The 19,172-nt window shown below is 48.8% G+C and overlaps 1 protein-coding gene across 1 annotated transcript in view; it reads right to left on the reverse strand.

Annotated features, from left to right (window-relative positions):
• Positions 1-19,172, reverse strand: part of ADAM12 (ADAM metallopeptidase domain 12) — a 347,394-nt gene that overhangs the window by 64,619 nt on the left and 263,603 nt on the right. The window contains exon 11 of the mRNA XM_042908975.1: positions 16,698-16,846. Coding sequence (XP_042764909.1) covers positions 16,698-16,846 — 149 coding nt within the window. The remainder of the gene's footprint in view (positions 1-16,697; positions 16,847-19,172) is intronic.

The following is a 19,172-nucleotide window of genomic DNA, read 5'->3' on the forward strand; positions in this document are numbered from 1 at the left end:
CGGCACTACCTGTAGCGAATGGCCAGAACGTGGGCAGTGATCAAGAAACCCTTGATGCACGGATGTAAACATGGAGGACAAATCCCCCCACCCAACAGATGCCTGGATGAGTGGTCTCCCGGGTGTGGCCCCTGCATTAGCATCACTTTGCAACTTACCAGAAATGCAAATGCCCAGGCCCTACCCAGACCTACTGAGTCAGAAAACCTCAGGGGTAGGGCCCAGTAATCTGTGTTTTCACAAGCCCTCCAGGTGACTTTTTATACCAAACTCCACACCCGAAAAACAAATGATCCAGTGAAGATATGGGCAGAAAACACGAATAGACGCTTCTCTAAAGAAGACATCCAGATGGCCAACAGGCACATGAAAAGATGTTCAACGTCGCTCCTCATCAGGGAAATACAAATCAAAACCACACTCAGATACCACCTCACACCGGTCAGAGTGGCTAAAATGAACAAATCAGGAGACTATAGATGCTGGAGAGGATGTGGAGAAACGGGAACCCTCTTGCACTGTTGGTGGGAATGCAAACTGGTGCAGCCGCTCTGGAAAACAGTGTGGAGGTTCCTCAAAAAATTACAAATAGATCTCCCCTCTGAGCCAGCAATAGCACTGCTAGGAATCTACCCAAGGGATACAGGAGTGCTGACGCATAGGGGCACAGGTACCCCAACGTTTATAGCAGCACTTTCAACAATAGCCAAATTGTGGAAAGAGCCTAAATGTCCATCAACTGATAAATGGATAAAGAAGCTGTGGTTTATAGATACAATGGAATTACTACTTGGCAATGAGAAAGAAGGAACTCTGGCCATCTGTAGCAACGTGGAGGGACCTGGAGGGTATTATGCTAAGTGAAATAAGTCAGGCAGAGAAAGACAGATATCATGTTTTCACTCCTATGTGGATCTTGAGAAACTTAACAGAAGACCATGGAGGAAGGTGGGGGCGGGGGGCGAATCGTTACAGAGAGGGAGGGAGGCAAACCACAAGAGACTCTTAAATACGTAGAACAAACCGAGGGTGGATGGGGGTTGGGGGGGGGGAGAGGGGAAAATGGGTGATGGGCATTGAGGAGGGCACTTGGATGTTGTGAGGAATGTGGATGTTGTGGTCATCGAGGATGAGCGCTGGGTGTTGTATGTAAGCCAATATGACAATACATTTTATTAAAAAATAAAAATTAAAAAATAAACATTAAAAAAATTGGGGTAAAACTCACATCATGTAAAATTCTCCATTTAAAAGTATACAGTGTAGCAGCTTTTAGTACGTTCATAATGTTGTGCAGCCCTCACCACAATGGAATTCCAGAACATTCTCCTTACCTACCCCCCTCCCCCCAAATGAACCCCATACCCATTAATTAAGTGGTCACTTCTCGTTCCCTCCTCCTTGCAGGACCTGTCAGCCACTCATCTGCTTTCTGTCTCTTTGGAGTTGCCTGTTCTGGGCATTTCATATAAATGCAGTCATACATTACGTGACCTCTTAGGTCTGGCTTTTTTCACTTAGCATAATGTTTCCAAGGGTCATCTGTGTTCTGACACTACCAAAATTAAGGTTTGGGAACAACTGACCTAGATTTAAAACTCAGATGTTGTAGAGATAATATAGGGACAAACCCACACCTACTCATGTTGAAAAATAAGAAACATAATCTAGGTGCCTCATTGGTCACCTGTCATGCACTGTTTTAAATTAGAAACAGTTCTGTTTGGGGCACCCGTGTGGCTCAGTTGGTTGAGCATCCAACTCTTGATTCCGGCTCAGGTCATGATCCCAGGGTTGTGGGATCGGGTCCCATGTCAGGCTCCATGCTGAGCACAGAGCCTGCTTGAGATTCTCTCTCCCTCTGTCCCTCCCCCACTCTTGTATGTACTCTAATAAAAGATACTAAAACAGAGAAATGGTTCTGTTTTACACTGTGGTTCCATTTTCTAAGAAAAGCCCTACGTATAGCATTTTGAAAACGTGGTTAGGCATGTGCTAAAAATTCCATGAGTATCTGTCTTTAAAAAAAAAATTAAGTTTACTTATTTATTTTGAGAGAGACAGAGCCAGTGCAAGTGGGGGAGGGACAGAGAGAGAAAGGGAGAGAGAGAGAATCCCAAGCAGGCTCCGAGCTGCCAGTGCAGAGCCCAACATGGGGCTGGAACTCACAAAACCATGAGATCACCATGTCAGCCAAAACCAAGAGTCAGAAACTTAACTGAACCCAGGCACCCCTTTATTTTTTTAAGTAGGTTTCATGCCCAGTGCAGGGCTTGAACTCATGACCTGGAGATCAGGACCCAGGCTGAGATCAAGAGTTGGATGCCTAACTGACTGAGCCACCCAGGTGGCCCTATCTGTCTCTAAGAGCCAAACTCAAATCACGAATAAATTTTCAAATACCTATCAGTGTTATCCCAGAATGACCAACTACTCGTCATATTATATACTAATTAAGGAGCCACGGAAGGTTCTGGTTGTGAAAAGTGAGGTTTCCGTCCTGAAGCAAGTTCCTTCCTCTTGCTTCAAACTCCAGTGTACGGGATTCTGCCTTCCTTTGGTCTATGCTGTTTCTGTCTCATTTTACGGCTGTATTCCCCGGAAGACTGATGGAAAGAACACTAACTGGGCCGTACAGTTGCCCACGACATCAAAGATCTTCTGCAGCCCAGGGTTGGTAGCTTTAAAAGACAAGCCTCTGTTTCTCCCATAGCTTTCAGGAAGTTCACCACAACATGCATTTTAATACATCTTGTACATTATCCCAAAAATGCCAGGCCAGCAGCTAATTGAATTGACAGATAGCAATGATAGACTGGGGCAAAGCAATAAAACAGGAGAATTAGACGAGAAGCCCTTCTGCAAGATTCCTCCCCTCCGCACAAGCACGCTTCCAAAGGATTGTATGTAGGACCCAGAAAAAAATCACTGCTTCCCGCTCCCGGGCAGATGCCACACCAGGGTGACGGGTCCTGCCCAGATGTGACCTCCTCCGTTACATTTCCGCCTTTGCCTCTAATATTTAACAACCAAGGACGCTTGGGGACAAATTTACCATGCAGAATGCAAGGTCAGAAATAAAACGTGGATGAAACGGACAGCTGGGCGATTCTGGAAAAAAACAAAACACAAAACCCCCTTTTCCAAAGAGGAACGCTTCTCACGGTAAATGCAGCCACGGCTTAATATTTTAGCTGTCACAAAGCTGCCAAGTAAAACATTATTAGGGGTTACTTTTACGTTGACAAATCTGTAGTCAGAAAATTCTTTGCTTGCAGAAGTCTATTGTGAGATTCAGTGCTATATTCTTGGGGTGAACCATACTAAGCCAATTTATCAGCCTTGACAGTAGAATTCGGGAGTTATCTGCCTTGCAAAAGCTCTCTGGGTATTATCTGGGGACAAAGGCCTTTCTTGTGGGAAAGGAGGCAGCCAGGCAAAGCAGGTGTAACCAGGCTGGATTCACGGGGACCACAGGTCACCACGCACCGGGTTTCCTGAGATGCTGTTGCCTCATTAATAAATGTGTGCCGGGTTCCCAGCTCTGCGCTCTGGGGGTGACATCAGTCTGTGGTGCTGCCTGCAGGAACGACACTGAAGTGACCCGGGAAAAAGGAGGGGGAAATGGCCTGGGCAGCCGCTGAGAACACCTAGGAGCAGACGCATCGGTGTGACAGAAAAAAGCTAACGTCGCAGGAAACCAGGATGGATGGGAAGCCATCCAGATTTCTCTGTTTAAATCGATTGGAAAAGAAAAAAACCCAACGAACAACAAACAGGAGCCTCGCTTCTCCCACAGCTGATAAATGATTAAGGCATAGCTGGTTTTGGAAAATATGTTGTCGACTTTCTGCTTCCCACCGATTTCTCTTTGCAGGTGACAGATTCCACAGGCCAGTGGGGTGGGGGGGGGTGGGCTCTTCACCTGGGCGCGTTGCACAGAGCAGGTGGAGAAGAATCGAACAGGGAAGCTGGAATCTGAGCACCCCATCTATCAAAACTAAAGCCAAGATTTAAAACCAAGCCTCAGTGGTCACATCTACAGATTGGGGTGACAACAACGGCCTCACACTCCACGGGTCAGGATCCGTGAGCTTGTAACAAAAATGGGGAAGTCGCGAGTTAACATCAAAGCATCGTGAGATGCTCGTTGCCAGTATTCCCAGAAACAAGCTGTGTATTTCTTCCTAAGAGTTGTGTCTTAGTGCCTTGAAATTACTGACAGTCAGTGCCTCGTACATTCGAGGACTTAGAAGCATTGTCCACAGGGTGCAGAATTCATCATCGATTGTGGCCCGTACGTAGCAATCGTTAAACTGTAAAACCACAAGTACGTGGAAGCTGGAGAGGAAGACGATTCAGGAGGCCCGGGAGGATCAGGCAGTTAAGTACCAGGCCTCATTTTGATACATACATGGTGTGAAAGGAGCAGAAAGATGCTCGTCAGGAATGCAAGGGCGGGGGCTCCTGTAGCTCAACCAGAACTTAGGAGCGTAAACAACTAACACAAAGAAAAAAGGCATCTGGACGACTCTTAACCTGCCACTCGGTCATGGTTGTGATCAGTTCCTGGAAGCTTGTTCCAAGTCTCTCCCAAAGCGCACATCCCGTGAGCACATTCTACGTACCTGTCCAACCTTGGACTCCACAGCCGAGGCCAGGCCCCGAGCTCGGGGTGGAAGAGGACCCCAAAGAGAGCCGACCTGGCCTCCGTTCTCTGAGAACGCGATCGAATGGCTCATTCTCCCCATGAATTCCACAACGAGCCCGATGACCTTCTTTCAAAAACAACGCCTTGGGGCACCTGGGTGGCTCAGTCGGTTAAGCCTCCGACTTCAGCTCAGGTCATGATCTCACGGTTCGTGAGTTCGAGCCCCGCGTCGGGCTCTGTGCTGACAGCTCAGAGCCTGGAGCCTGTTTCAGATTCTGTGTCTCCCTCTCTCTCTCTCTCTCTGACCCTCCCCCATTCATGCTCTGGCTCTCTCTGTCTCAAAAATAAACGTTAAAAAAAATTATAAAAAAAACCCCCAAAACCAACAACAACGCCTCAAATTCACCCAGTTCAGAGCTGACGTTCCGTGTTCCTAGTCCCTCCAGGAGCACAAACCCCACACGATCACCGTCTTCGCTTACCTCCTTGAGCATGAGGCCTGTTTACGGCGAGAGAGGATGCCCGAGGTCACCTTGGGGATGGACTTTACTCGGTCAAGTTTCAAAGCCCAAATCCTAGGGCCATCTTTAAACAGACCTTTAGGTTTTCCACAGTTATGCCCAGGAATGAAAACTTTCGATCACCACGCGCAGAATTTAGGGGCAGAGGAGGAGGGGGTGCTTTTGGGACCGGCCTGGTCCCCAGCAGCCTGGCAGGACGGAGGAACAGCTCAGGGAGGCCCATTTCGGGGGCCTGGGCTCCCTTTTGCCTTGCATGTCGGCAATAATGAGCATAATTATTCACAGCGGTTACCACTGGTCGGCGAGTCCCTGCTGTGGGCCGGGTGCTCGGTGGGCACTCTCACTCACCCAGCCCCGCCCCCCGTGGGTCAGAGGACATCATCTCTATTGTGCAGATGAGGAAACTGAGGCTCAGAGAGGTCCGGTGCCACGTCATAGTCGTCTCACGTGTGGAAACACTGCTCTCTGACCTGAAGTCCCACGTTCAGTGCAACCACGGTGCCTCCACGACAGTCACGAGGCCTTGAGAAGCGGCTTCCGGGAGGCACCCCCTGGGGAAGGGCCGCAGGGCAGTCTCAGGCTGGACCCGAGTCAAGGACGGGCGGCTGGAGTCAGGTGGAGGCAGAAGCCAAACCGGCCACACGGCAGGCACGTTACTCCAAGGAGACCCTCCCGGTCCCTCCCCGAACATCTCCGGTGAGACGGGAAACAAAGGCCAGGTCTGGGGATTTATCCAGCACCTGAGGTCAAGCGCGGGCCGGAAGGCACCCACCTGGGGGAGATTGTGAGCCTGTTGGGGCCCCAACAAGCTGAGGGCGAAGACTCCTCGGGGCGGTCGGGGGGTGGGGGGGACCGAAGGAAGCCCGAGTCTGCATTCTGCCCACCCGTGCGTGCACGGGGCGTGACACCAGGAGCACTGGCTCGCGCAGCGGAGCAGGACCCGGGGCGCCCGAAAGGAGTTCCTCCCGTCAACTCTGGGAACGGAAGGCGACCCAGCCTTGGGCCCCAATGCTGACCCAGCGGGCCCACCAGCTGGGCTGCAGAAGGCAAAGGAAAGGGCCAGGCCAGGCCCAACTTGATCAAAACCGTCCTTAGTAGGGCAGGTCCAGCGTTAATAGCAAACACCTGGGATTCAGAAGGACGCCATCTGTGGCCCATTATAATTCATGTTGCTACATGTGAACTTTGACCTCTGCTCCTCCTCCCTGGAAACCAATTAAAGCCCAAATGTAATTTCCCCGAATTCTCAATAAAGAAAGAGGCCCGCTGAGCTCTGGTCAGTTGAGGGGTGCGCGGGAGGTCTCTGGACGTTACCAGAGACGAGACCTTTCGCTCCTGTGCGCGGGCAGCTGTTTCCTCCTGAACCCAGTCCTGGAGGGCCCGGGGAGCGAGGGCGGGGGGCCCCCGGCCCATCAGGGGCCGGGTCTTGGCGGAGCTTCTCAGCTTCCTTACGAGAAAAGGCCTCTGTCTCTGCGTGGGGCTCGCCAGGGACCGGGCTCTGGCAGAGGCAGACAGATCCAGAGGTCAATGAGGGACAGGGAGCGCGTCCAAGATAACTCCGTTCTTTCCCCCGACCCTAGCAGACAGACCTGCGAAGATGATGCCAGTTGCTTCTGCTGACTCTGAGTCTGTAACAGGGACGACACGTTTCATCAAATGTGATAGAGGCAGGCGGTCACGGCCAGCCACCTCCGAGCCACCCAACCGGGGCTGAAGTTTGTACGAGCCCTGGTCTTGCCTCGCTGGGCTCCTTGGCACGGGAGTCGCCATCAGGGCAAGCCAGAACTCAAGAAGGGTGAAGGACTGGCCCGTGGCCCCACCCCCACCCCCGTGATTGGGAACCAAAGTGCCCTCCGCTCAGAGACACCCGGGGAGGTGTGAAGGAAGGGGCCAAGAACCGGAAGCTGTGGGCTGACATTAGAGTCTGGTCCTGACCCGCTATGGGGCCACTAGCCTCCTCAAACTTCAGTTTTTTTCATCTGTAAAATGGAGGCAATTGTATTTGCCCTTTCCTCTCAGGCACAATCAAATGAGAAGGAGACATGAAAGTTCTTTGCAGACTGGAGAGTGGCCCATAAAGTCTACAAGGCATTACTCTTACTACTACTTTCATTCATTCATTCATTCATTATTTTGAGACAGAGATAACAAGCCACGGAGAGGCGCAGAGAGAGAGAGAGAGAGGACCCCAAGCAGGCTCTGCATAGTCAGCACAGGGCTGAACGTGGGGCTCGAACTCATGAACTGTGACATCATGACCTGAGCCGAAACCAAGAGTTGGACTCTTAACTGACTGAGCCACCTTATCATGGAAGGCGTCCCTTACCACTACTTGTAGATTTTATATTTTTGTCCCGTCTCCTCTCACTTCTGCTAAATTAAGCAAAGGCTTTCAGGGGAGACGCTTCGGAAAGGACCCCACTGTTTGAAAGCAAACTGCTCTGGTCACTCTGATCTCCATGGAGCATGTACGAGAAAAGCAATGGACCCAGCCACCGATTTGCCACCCATTTCCCTGGGGGTTCTCAGCTCTCATTCTTTTTTATTTTTATTTTTCATTTTGTTTTTGCTTTTCTATTTATTATATCATATCTATTCTTGAAGCTATTATAAATCCACTGTAGAATGATGTGGGATATACAACAAATGAAAACGGCAGTGCTGTGAATGCTGGTTAGTGTAAGAGACCACAGGCTCAGCCTTCACCCCGGAGGTTTAGCCGTTATACAGAAGGTGGAAAGATGGCCTCACTCTGCATACATCTGATTATGCTGCAACCACTATCCATCCATCTATCCGTCAGTCCACCCACCGTTCTCCCTTCCCTCCCTCCCTCCTTCCCTTCCTTCCTTCCCATCCTTCTTCCCCTCCCTCCCTTCCTTCCATCATTCCATCCATCCATCCATCCATCAGTCCACCCTTCCTTCCTTCCTTCCTTCCTTCCTTCCTTCCTTCCTTCCTTCCTTCCTTCCTTCCCATCCTTCTTCCCCTCCCTCCCTTCCTTCTATCATTCCATCCATCCATCAGTCCACCCATTCTTCTTTCCTTCCTTCCTTTCCTTCTTTCCTTCCCAGCCTTCTTCCCCTCCCTCCCTTCCTTCCATCATTCCATCCATCCATCCATCCATCCATCCATCCGTCAGTCCACCCACTGTTCTCCCTTCCTTCCCTCCCTCCCTTTTTTCCTTCCTTCCTTCCCATCCTTCTTTCCCTCCCTCCCTTCCATCATTCCATCCATCCATCCATCCATCTGTCCACCCACCATTCTTCCTTCCTTCCTTCTTTCCTTCCTTCCCATCCCTCTTCCCCTCCCTTCCTTCCTTCCATCATTCCATCCATCCATCAGTCCATCCACCTTCCTTCTTTCCTTCCTTCCTTCCTTCCTTCCTTCCTTCCTTCCCATCCATCCATCCACCCACCCACCCACACGCCCATCTATCATTCCACTCACCATTATCCATTCATCTACTGACCCATTCATCTATCCATCCATGCTTTGATTCAAGAAGTATTTACTGCACTTCACTATGTGCCAGGCACTGTTTTAGGTGCTGGGGATGAGGATTTAGCAAGAACAAAACAAAATTTCTGACCTGGTGGAGCTTGAAGTGAGTCCTGCTGGATATTGCTGGGTGGCAGAGAGGCCCAAAATTTACCCTTGACCTCATGTCGTGGCCTCCGTGCCATACGCCCAGGGCAGAGGAGGAAGCCACGTGTGTGTGTGTGTGTGTGTGTGTGTGTGTGTGTGTGTGTGTGTGGTGTGTGGGAGGGGGGAGGGAAGCACTGGCAGAATTTCAGCTGTAATGTTTTCGCACATGTTCTACCACAAATAAAATGCTGGATTAACGAGCAATGACAGGAAATAATTCTCTGCTGTTGTAATATAAGTTGAAGGAAGTTTGTAGAACTAAACGGTTTAAAACTGGGGCGGTTTTCCTGCCTCCCAGAAGTCGTGCAGGGACACTGCTCTCTACTGAGAAGGCTTCAGGCCACAGACGAAACCCAAACACGGCTGTGGCCACGTCCGTGTGGCAAACACACCGGTAGGACTGAACTGCACAGCTCCCGCACTTGCCCTCAGCCTCGATGCGTGGAGCCCAGCTGCACGGAGCTCCCTCGAAGCCTGCGTGCGGCTGGAAGGAAGCCCAGCAGTTTTCTCTGACCACCACCTCAGGATAGACGCCCTTCTCCTCTTCCTGAGGCTTAGCTGCTGCCAAGCAGTGGCATTTTGATTTGAGGTAAGTAACAGGAAAGTGGAAAGGCAGGGGCTTGGGACCTGGGGACTCAGCCTTATGTCCTGGGGCTTCCAGTTGGGTTGTTTTGAAAGTGTAGGCAGTATATTTAACTTTCTGAGCCTCAGCTTTCTTATCCTTAAAATGGGCATTTTAAAGATATGTGCGATACACGACAAATGACACCCAGGTTACTGATGAACGAGGACGGTGGAATCCAATCCTTGAGGGTCAAAGTCAAGTTCTCCCATGTGCATTTCCCCCGAATGGGATATTTAAGGAGCAGTGGCCATGCTGACCCATCTCCCCAGCTTGACCTCTCTGTTTTGTGCCCAGCTTAAGAGAGGAGGGTGATTCTACTGGGCTCTTGGGCAGGGACGCTGAGTATTCCAACTCGGCATGAATTGCAGACAAAATTTCTGTATTTTACAGTGAGCGACACCCAATTACACAGAGAGGAACAAGAACGTTCTCCATAGTGATGCACCCTCTTGAACTCTTTTCGAGAGTTCTCTCCTGCCAGTTCATTTCCCTCTTATGATAATGTTGGGATGCAGCCAACTAAATCACTCTGGCTGGGTAATTAAACTGGTTCTGGGCGGTAGTGTTTTAATGTTACTAGAGTTCTTCATTTTGTCGCTGTTCCCCCTTTGTCCTCTCCTTGAATAAAAATGTCCATGTATCCCCCTATACTTTGAAGAATGATGTGAAGCCTTTCCCAAACTTTTCATCGAGAAAACAATAATCACCTTTAAATGAAGAGACAATATGGGGAAATGATTTCCCACAATCCCCTTCTTACAAAATCCCCTTCTGATAAATGTGTTTCATGATCTCAGTTCCGCAGGGTTCGGGGGCGGGGGTGAGTTTTAATTACACGGATCCTGCACTATTCTTCAAGAAAGCAAGTTCTACATAGAGTAGAGACTTCCAAAATACATCCAATTTCTATCAGTTCCCACCACATCCCCAATTCTGAGGAATCTTTCACTGAGCAAGTTCATTTTAGTTCCTTGAAACACGTTTTCAGAGAGAAGTCTCCTCAAACAGAAATCCAGTTTCCCAGCAATGTGAGCTAGAAATCCCCGGGGGGAGTCCTCCTGACCTCATTCAGTTCTTTAGGGTTCAGAGTGGATTGTATCCCAGAATGTGTTCCCTGCCCACCATCCCTTCCAACTTTTTTTTAAAGAATGTTTATTTATTTTTGAGAGAGACAGAGAGAGAGACAGAGAGAGCAAGTGAGCATGAGCATGGGAGAGAGGGAGACACAGAATCCGAAGCAGGCTCCAGGCTCCGAGCTGTCAGCACAGAGCCGGACGCGGGGCTTGAATTCATGAACCGCGAGATCATGCCCTGAGCCAAAGTCGGATGCTCAACTGACTGAGCCACCCAGGCGCCCCAGTCCCTTCCAACTTCTGGTCCCAGTTCACAATGAATTAGTGTTGTTGGTGGTGGTTCTCTGAAAGTGTGAAATGGTCTTATAGTTATGTTTAGACATGCCTCCTTATTTTGTACAGGCATATGCTTCTAGAAGAGGTGCCACGAAACCCAGGAGCTTATAAATAGATCAGATCAGGAGCCTCTGCGGTGAGCCTTACGGCACCAAAAACGTCCCCCGTCAGAGTCCTGAGGTTCTGTTATGTAATCAGCAGTCTACTTGCCTGTCACGAGTTCTTAGAAGGCAAGTTTCCTTCTGGGTCTGTGCCCCTACTCTGCTCCCTAGGACCTGGCAGGCACACAGGGGCACAGTAAATCCTAGTTGAGTAAATGAGTGGTTTCACTACGCTTGGTTGCCTCACCCCATTTCCTGGCAGCGGGCTTGTCCTGAGTCAGAGTCACGGGGGGAGGCTGAACCTGGGCGGAGGCCATCCAGATGTGCTACACGTCCAGACAGCTGTGTAGCGAGCAGGTATGCAGTGAACGTTTCCTGAATCGAATTAAATGGAATTGAAGGAGCCAATTATACAAACTTTTGAGGACACAGAACGGCAGTGCTTTGTGCTTAAACATGGTTATCTGATCCAGTTGTGGACGTTATTCCTGAACGTCCAACCTCAGCTTAATGTAAATCATTTACACCTCTGGAGAGCAAGGGGTCATGCTCATTTGAGTTTCTTAGCCTTCAGTCTCCTGGGTGCACACCCTGTGACTCTCCACTCTCTGCTGGCAGCCGGGGAGCACATCCTTTGCTTCGGAGCCATTTGCCAGTCTGGATTAAACAAAACCCGAAGAGCCCCAAACCTCATCCTTACCATCAGCATGAAAACTCTGCAGTAATTCCTTTCAGATACCCACCCACGGAGTGTGAAAGGGCTCTTCCGTGGCTCTTTGAAGTTGAGTCCTCAAAGGATGCTTAGTGTAAGGAAAGCAAAGTGACATCCTAGAGAGAACAGCATTTTGTACATCACGTATGCAAAGCTGGGAGGCGAGAGTGTGGGGCGCACAGCCTGGGGTGCTGATGTAAGACGCTTCTCATTGAATCCCCCATGCCTATTAACTACAGCAAAATACACCAGACTTTATACCCTGTCGTGCTTACTTAGGTTTTCCAAGAAGCATGTCCTGCCTTTACAAAAATAGACACAAACCGCTTAATTTGGCAAGCCATAATCGCTTGAATGCTAGTGATCTCAAAAGTGAAGAAATCTCGGGCTGCCTGGGTATCTCAGTCAGCTGAGCGTCTGACTCTTGATTTCATTTTGGTTCATGATCTCCCGGATCGCGGGATCGAGTCCCACCTCAGGCTCTGTGCTGACAGCGCAGAGCCTGCTTGGGATTCTCTCTTTCCCACTCCTTCTGCCCTCCCCCTGCACTCTCTCTCTCAAAATAAATAAATAACCTTAAAAAAAGAAGTGAAGAAATCTTAAAAGGTAAGTCAGATCATAGTTTTGCTTTGCCTAAAACCCTCCAACGACTTCTCATTGCCCTGGAGACAAAACCACGTCCCTGTCTGGTGGACTGGGCTTTGCTCTCTCGGCCGCCCCCCACCCCCTTCATCTCCAGCAGGCACCAGCTCCCCAGGCCCCCAGGCCCCACCCCCATCCGGATCCAGCCCCACGAGCCCCTGGTCTCCGGTCCCCTCCACCCAACTGCACGACCTCCCCCCTCTCTAGGGACTCTCCATCCCTCTCTTCCTTTTGCTTTTTGCTTAACTGTCACCTCCAAGAGAGCTTTGCCCCAAGCCCCCAATAAAAGGGGGGGCCCCTAGCCCACGCGCTTCCTTTCCACCCTCTTCCTGGTGTCCTTCAAAGCACTCCTTTTAACTTGTGATTTTTAATTTATTGTTTTTCAAGTCTGTCTTCCCCAAGAGACTGCAAGCTCCAGGAGGCAAGAAGGGGGTCTGTCCCGTTCACGGTTGTCACCCTGACATCTGAGCATCAGGGCATGTGATATCCTGCAGGAGCTGGGTCAGTATGAGCCTAAGACTTAGCTACATTCCCGCCATGAGAGGCTCTCTGACTCCAACTCTTTTTAACAGAAAACTTCCTGCAAAAAATAAAGGAAGCTCTGAGAGTAGGTTTTGAATGCCAATACTGCTTTTTTTTTTTTGGTCCACTCTGGGAAGTGACATTTACAACGACGCTAAGTAATCTTTTCCAAAAGTGTTCAAACTCTTCACATTTTTCTTCCTCCCATAAATGTGGCATGCTTTGTCCTCAAACCCTTTCAGACCAAATGCTCCACGGAGTTCATTAATGGATGGACTCAATTGAGTTTAAACTCCCACACGAATCCCCAGAGACTGCTTTTGCCAAAGAGTAATTTCCAAGGCAGGTCTTCATGTTAACTATCCACAGACATAAAACACATGCTCGCACACAGGGCCGGCCTTGCAGTAATTAATGGTACAACCTGTAAGGAACCCCCCCCTCCAACTATCCTGTAAGATGTGACCCAAGTCATAACACCCCGTTGTAGCAGGACTGCATGCCAGCGTAGTTTTCCCAGGGCTTTGGGTCCCATTTGTCAATGACGGCAGGCGGCGAATGTTTCGGAGTTGGGATTCTGGAATGCCTCGATAAGGAATAAACACGGTATATCAAGGGTTGTGCTTTTCCCCTCGAAACCATCTGCAATACTTGGTTCTTTGTGATTCAGGAAGATCTGAGTATCATTAAAGCAGTCACCGATTCGTCTCTATTCGGGGCTCGCCTTCGAGGCTACGACTCGAGTAACATTTTTTAACGTTTGCTGCCGGTGCCTGAATCAGTGGTGCAGAGGAAGTCAGGAGGAGGGCTGGTGTTTGGACGTGGGCCGGTTTACAACGAGCCATTCACAGAGAAACCGTGGGCGAGTTGCTGAGGGACCTTTAGTGGGAATGAAAGTGCTTTCCAGCAGCTGAGCACAGGGCTTCTGGAAGAGGCCCTCAACGTCTCGATGGTTCCAACACCCCTGTGAGCTAAACAAGAATAGCAATGCTACCACCGTGTATTTGTGGAGTGATTTACAATTTACAAAGACACGTGATCTCATTTAATCCACTCCGCTGCTCTCGAGGGGCCCCTGTGAGGTAAGAGAATGACCACGTTGAGATAATACTGCAGATTAAAAGCAGCCTGGAAGGTCTCCGATGGGTGATGGATGGCTGAGGGTTGCCTGGGCGGCTTGACCTCCCCCTCACTGTGGACTTTTGTGATTAATTCACCCACTTGCTTTAGGAAGTTTCTTTCCATCTGAGAAAATTAAAAACACCACTCTCTGGACAGGAATGTGGGATCATAAACGAGAACCAAATAGAAGAGATTTACGCAAAAGCACAAGCTCAGCAAAAGAGAAAACTGAGAAATTGCTAATAAGATATAAATCAAGTAAAGGCTATTAGCAAACCCCTGGTAAGGGGGGAAAAACCCTTTGAAATGATTTGCTGAGCTCTTAACAATAGCATTTCTACCTATGAATTTCGAGTATCTCCAGGGTCATTTGGCTCCTATCCTTAAACACTGCCACGAAGACTTTCTCAGTTGAAGGGGTTTACACAAAATTATACGGAGTATCCGAAAGTAGGTCTTGCTGTTATGCCTCCGGAATCATATAATTTTTAGAGCTATAGGGTTTCCCTCCTCTGTGTGTTCCCCATGACAATAGGCCCAGGGGTCAAAAATATCTGTTGACTACGTGAACAAGTAAGTGGAAGGATGGGTGGAGGTATGGATGAGATGATGAAAAGATGGAGAGATGGATGAATATGGATGGATGGATGGATGGATGGATGGAAGAAAGGAAGGAAGGAAGGAAGGAAGGAAGGAAGGAAGGAAGGAAGGATAAAGACTAACTCACTCATTTTCCTGATGAAGAATGGGAAGACAGAGGGGTTACCCATTTGCCTGTATTACCCAGAACAATTGGTATCAGAACAGGGGCTACCCCGTCTCTTCAATCTCAGTCCAGAGTTCCCAGTCTAGATTTTCCTCTCTTCCGTCTGCCAAGTTTATCAAGAGTTGTAAAACATACACAATATTAGCCACTGGAAACCACTTGTGGGGGGAATAGAGGCTAATGTTTGGTGCCTATTTGATCATCAGGGAAATTAAGGAAACAGAGAATTTTCTGTAGCCACTTGGAGTTCATCAGGAATGAGAAAGCCTGAAGACCACTCAGTTGTATGTTAATTTCCTACCAGCTTCCTTGTCTGAGATTCACGCAGCAAGCTGGCCAGTGATGCTGGGGTCTGTCTGGCCAGTATTCCACGGGAAAAAGGAGATACCTACAGGCCCCTGGCCCAACCTCACATCCTAAGAAGGAATTTTTTGCCCCAAATGCCCAGCAGTTAGTTATCTTGCCTCTGCCTGGACTGTTTACATGACAAGAGTCCTACACACTTTCTCAGAGAAGCCTGTGTCCCTCTTGGGGAGCTCCCTTGTTAGTATCTAGGGTTTTGCAATATTTCATTTCCTGTTGCTGTTGGCCTAAGGTACTAGCACTTTGGGCTCAGGTTCTTGGCTTCTGGTATCACAGACTCAGAGCAAGTTCCTCTACAAGGTCTTGGTGACTCCCTTGAGTCATGCTGAAGACAGAACCAGAGGCAAAAAGGATGCATCCCCGAAGGTTCCGTGCTAATGGCGGTGAAGAGAAGCAGTAACTTGCTAATAAGGTGACAAGGAGATGCCTCACGAACACTTCTCACGCAGGGACGATGTGCAGTGCCGCCCAGTCTTTGTTTCTGGGGGGAATGTGATGCCCTAGGAGCCAGCTGAGGAGCCCCCCAAAGCTGCTGCTTGCCAAAGCATAAGTGCATTTTGTAACAATCCATCCCTCTCCTGGGGCCTTTATGCCTCTGGCAGGTGTCCCCCGCCTCACGCCAGGCCTGGCCCCCTGCCAGTAGGTCTTCAGAGAGGCCAGTCTTTGGGCTGTAAGTCCGGACTGGCTTCCCATGGTAGTGCGGCCTTCAGCAAGCCCAGAGAGCGAGCTTCGCCGGGAAAGTGCCGTGAAGACAAGAGCTGGGAAGGTCTCATTCAGATATAAAAAAAAAGGAGATGGTAACAAGTGCGTGTTCTCCTTTCCTAATGAAAATCTCCCCACATAAGCACAGCACAGGGTTTGGGATGGGCTAGTGGAGGCTTCGGGATCTAATCAGAACCTGTACTCAATCACTCCACGTGATGTCTCTTTCCACCTCATTTGAATGGTACCTTAGTGAAACTATCTTCCTTTTTTCCCGGGTGAACCAAGTCTAGAGTTTCTGAAAGGCATTCCATGAGGAAGAACGATGTAATTGACCGAAAGGGAGCAGTCACGTCATTGAAACCTCTCAGATCCAATAAGGTGGATGCATCAGATGTAGGGACACTGGTACCTGTCCCCCCCCCCCCCCCGCCCCGGCCCCGTGCTATCGATGTATTTCAGAGACGTCATTGGGCCAACCCTGAGGGAAGAAACACTCCCCAACTAGCACGTTCTGAAGGACGTGTGACCCATCTAACCTTGACCCCTTTGCCCAGCAAGTTTCCAGGCCCTAGGATGGCCGGGGCACTGGAGCTGTGGGCTCAAATAGAAAACATGTGCTCAGATTGTAGGATAATGTCTCAATTTCTAAACAAAGACAGTGTCTACCCCTCCCCCACCCCCGCCACTTCTCAGAGAAGTCCATCCTTATGCCATGTGGCATTGCCATCTGGTTGCCTATGACCTTCTCAGAGGAGTGCAGTTCACTCTTGCTACTTAGGAAGGGACTTCTTTCTGGAAGTTTCCATGGGTGCTCTTGCCAGGAAACCAGGGAGATTTTTGCTCAGCAGTTTCCCAATATGCACTTCAACGTCAGGCCCAGCTCTACAAATAGAGAAATGTCGGTACTTGCCCGGTCGAAGGGTTCATGATACAGCCTCCTTTGTCAGCAGCCACACTGCAGCCACAGCCTCTTTCCAGAGTGTCATGGTTCATCCCGAAATTGTGGCCCAGCTCATGTGCCAGGGTCACAGCTGCGCCAAGGGGGCTGTCTGAATGGTCCTCAAAGCAAACACAAGAACACAATGTATAGTTCACATCTCCTTGGCCTTTCCCCAGCCCCTGTCTACTTCTCTCCCCTGCCATTGACCACTTGACCGACTTTTGTCAACACTTGACCGAATCCAATCCCCTAAAAGGAACAAATATAGAGCCCCATTATTTAGTTCAAACTTAAAAAACAATCTGACCTATTTTATTAAACCAGTTTGGGGTCCCTTCTGCAGAGGAGTGCCTACATCATGGACACATTTAGGACTCCTTATGTCTTTATGTGAAATACTCAAGGCAATCATCTCCATTCTGTTCCCCACAGTCTCTTATAAAACACCTTTCTTTCTTTTGAAAGTGTCTTTTGAGGGGGGGGGGTGGCTGGGAGAGGGGCCAAAAGGGAGGGAGAGAGAAAATCCCAAGCAGTCTCTGCACTGTCAACACAAGCTCCAACTCCGGGCTCGATCCCACGAACCGCGAGATCGTGACCCGAGCTGAAGGTGGACGCTTAAGTGACTGAGCCACCCAGGTGTCCCTATACTTTGTGACATTCTAAATAAGACCTAAGCAGGTGTTACTGAGCACACCCCTCCTGTCTACTTGGTAGAGAAGGATACTTGAGGGGCGCCTGGGTGGTTCAGGTGGTTAAGGGTCCGACTTCAGCTCAGGTCATGATCTCGCCGTTTGTGAGTTCGAGCCCCACATCTGGCCCTGTGTTGGCTGCAAGGAGCCTGCTTGGGATTCTTTATCTCTCCCTCTCTCTCTGCCCCTCCCGTACACTCTGTCTCTCTCAAAATAAATTAACTTAAAAAATTAAAAAAAAAAAAAGAAGGATACTTGGAAAATTCACGAGAATTCACAAAAAAAAAAAAAAAGCTAACCACATTGAATAATCTGAAGATTCACTGAATTAAGATGGAGACCAGTTATGCCTCTTTCTTGCTGGTCTCTTGCAGACTTTGGAAATGGACCGAAGCAGCCTTATTCTCTCACTCTTGCTTCCGGGGGTTCGTTCTACCCTTTGATGGGTTTTGGAAGGTGGTCTCTCCGTCTAGCAAGCATTGTATGGCCACCCCTATCTTAACGGAGTACGTGGTTGGCTTGGCTAAGGAGATACTGGAAATGATTGTTACTTACAGTATCGTTACTAAATTATTCAACGCTGATTATTAAAATATTGTTCCTTAACTTGAACACACGAAAACTGTTCATTACTAAATGTGATTTGCAGAAATTGGGCCCATCGGTGGTGTTTCTGAAAAGGGCTGCACATCGCAGAGCAAAGAAGTTCCCTTATTCAAATACTGCTTTGTGCCTCCCAGGAAAGAGATAAGGGGTTTTCCAAGAAACTGCCAGGAAACAGTGATACCGTGCTTGGGAGAAAGCATCATTCCTGACACAGATGACCTTTGCGGGGCCCCCTGTAAAGGCGTGCTCCTAAAAGATTATTATAGGTTCTTGCTTATAGCTGTAGCTGCCCCTTTTCAGCCCTGAGTCTAAGAAGAGAGCAGCACATCACGGAACCAAGTAATTCTTAGAATGGATGAAATTCCTAATAAATTACTTTGTTTAGATTTTACAGTTTCCTGTTGTAGGAAGCTTCACAAGTATGTTTCAGGAAATCAATTCTCAAGAATAACACAGGTTGGCAAAGAGAAAGTCATCAACCTAGGAATGTGGAGGGCCACATTTCACATGCTCTGGCACAAAATTCAAGGAATTCGTCCTTTAAAAACGATTATTTGATTCTTTTGTATCACCAAATGGCCTGTGTTAGTTTTCAATTGCCAAATTGTTTTACACTGTCTCATGGATAGGTGATTATGAACAGAATTGTCTCTCAAGGGACCCTGACAAACAGTTTAGGTTTGTAATAAGAAAAAAAAAACTTACTTCTTTTTAAATTAATTATTTTAAAAATATATTTTAAAATACTTTTTCAAGTTTATTTATTTATTTTGAAAGAGAGAGAGAAAGAGTGAGCAGGGAAGGGGCAGAGACAGAGGGAGAGGGAGTCCCAAGCAGGCTCCGCACCGTCAGCACGGAGCCCGATGCAGGGCTCGATCCCATGAACCGTGAGATCATGACCCGAGCCGAAATCCAGAGTCAGACGCTTAACTGACTGAACCAACCAGGCGCCCCGCCTACCTCTTTATTTACGGCATCATCCCCAAACCTAGATTGTTTTAGTTCAGTTAGATACAAAGGCACGGCTTTAAGTTACTGAATTCATGATTTGCTCTATCTTAAAAAAATAGCACAACAGTAGTGGAACTCGTCTTTTCAACTTGATAGGGATTCTTGCTTCTTCGCTACCTGATTTCCTTCCTCTTAGGTA

This window comes from Panthera leo, chromosome D2 (genome assembly GCF_018350215.1).
Source record: "Panthera leo isolate Ple1 chromosome D2, P.leo_Ple1_pat1.1, whole genome shotgun sequence".
NCBI classification, from domain to species: Eukaryota; Metazoa; Chordata; class Mammalia; order Carnivora; family Felidae; genus Panthera; species Panthera leo.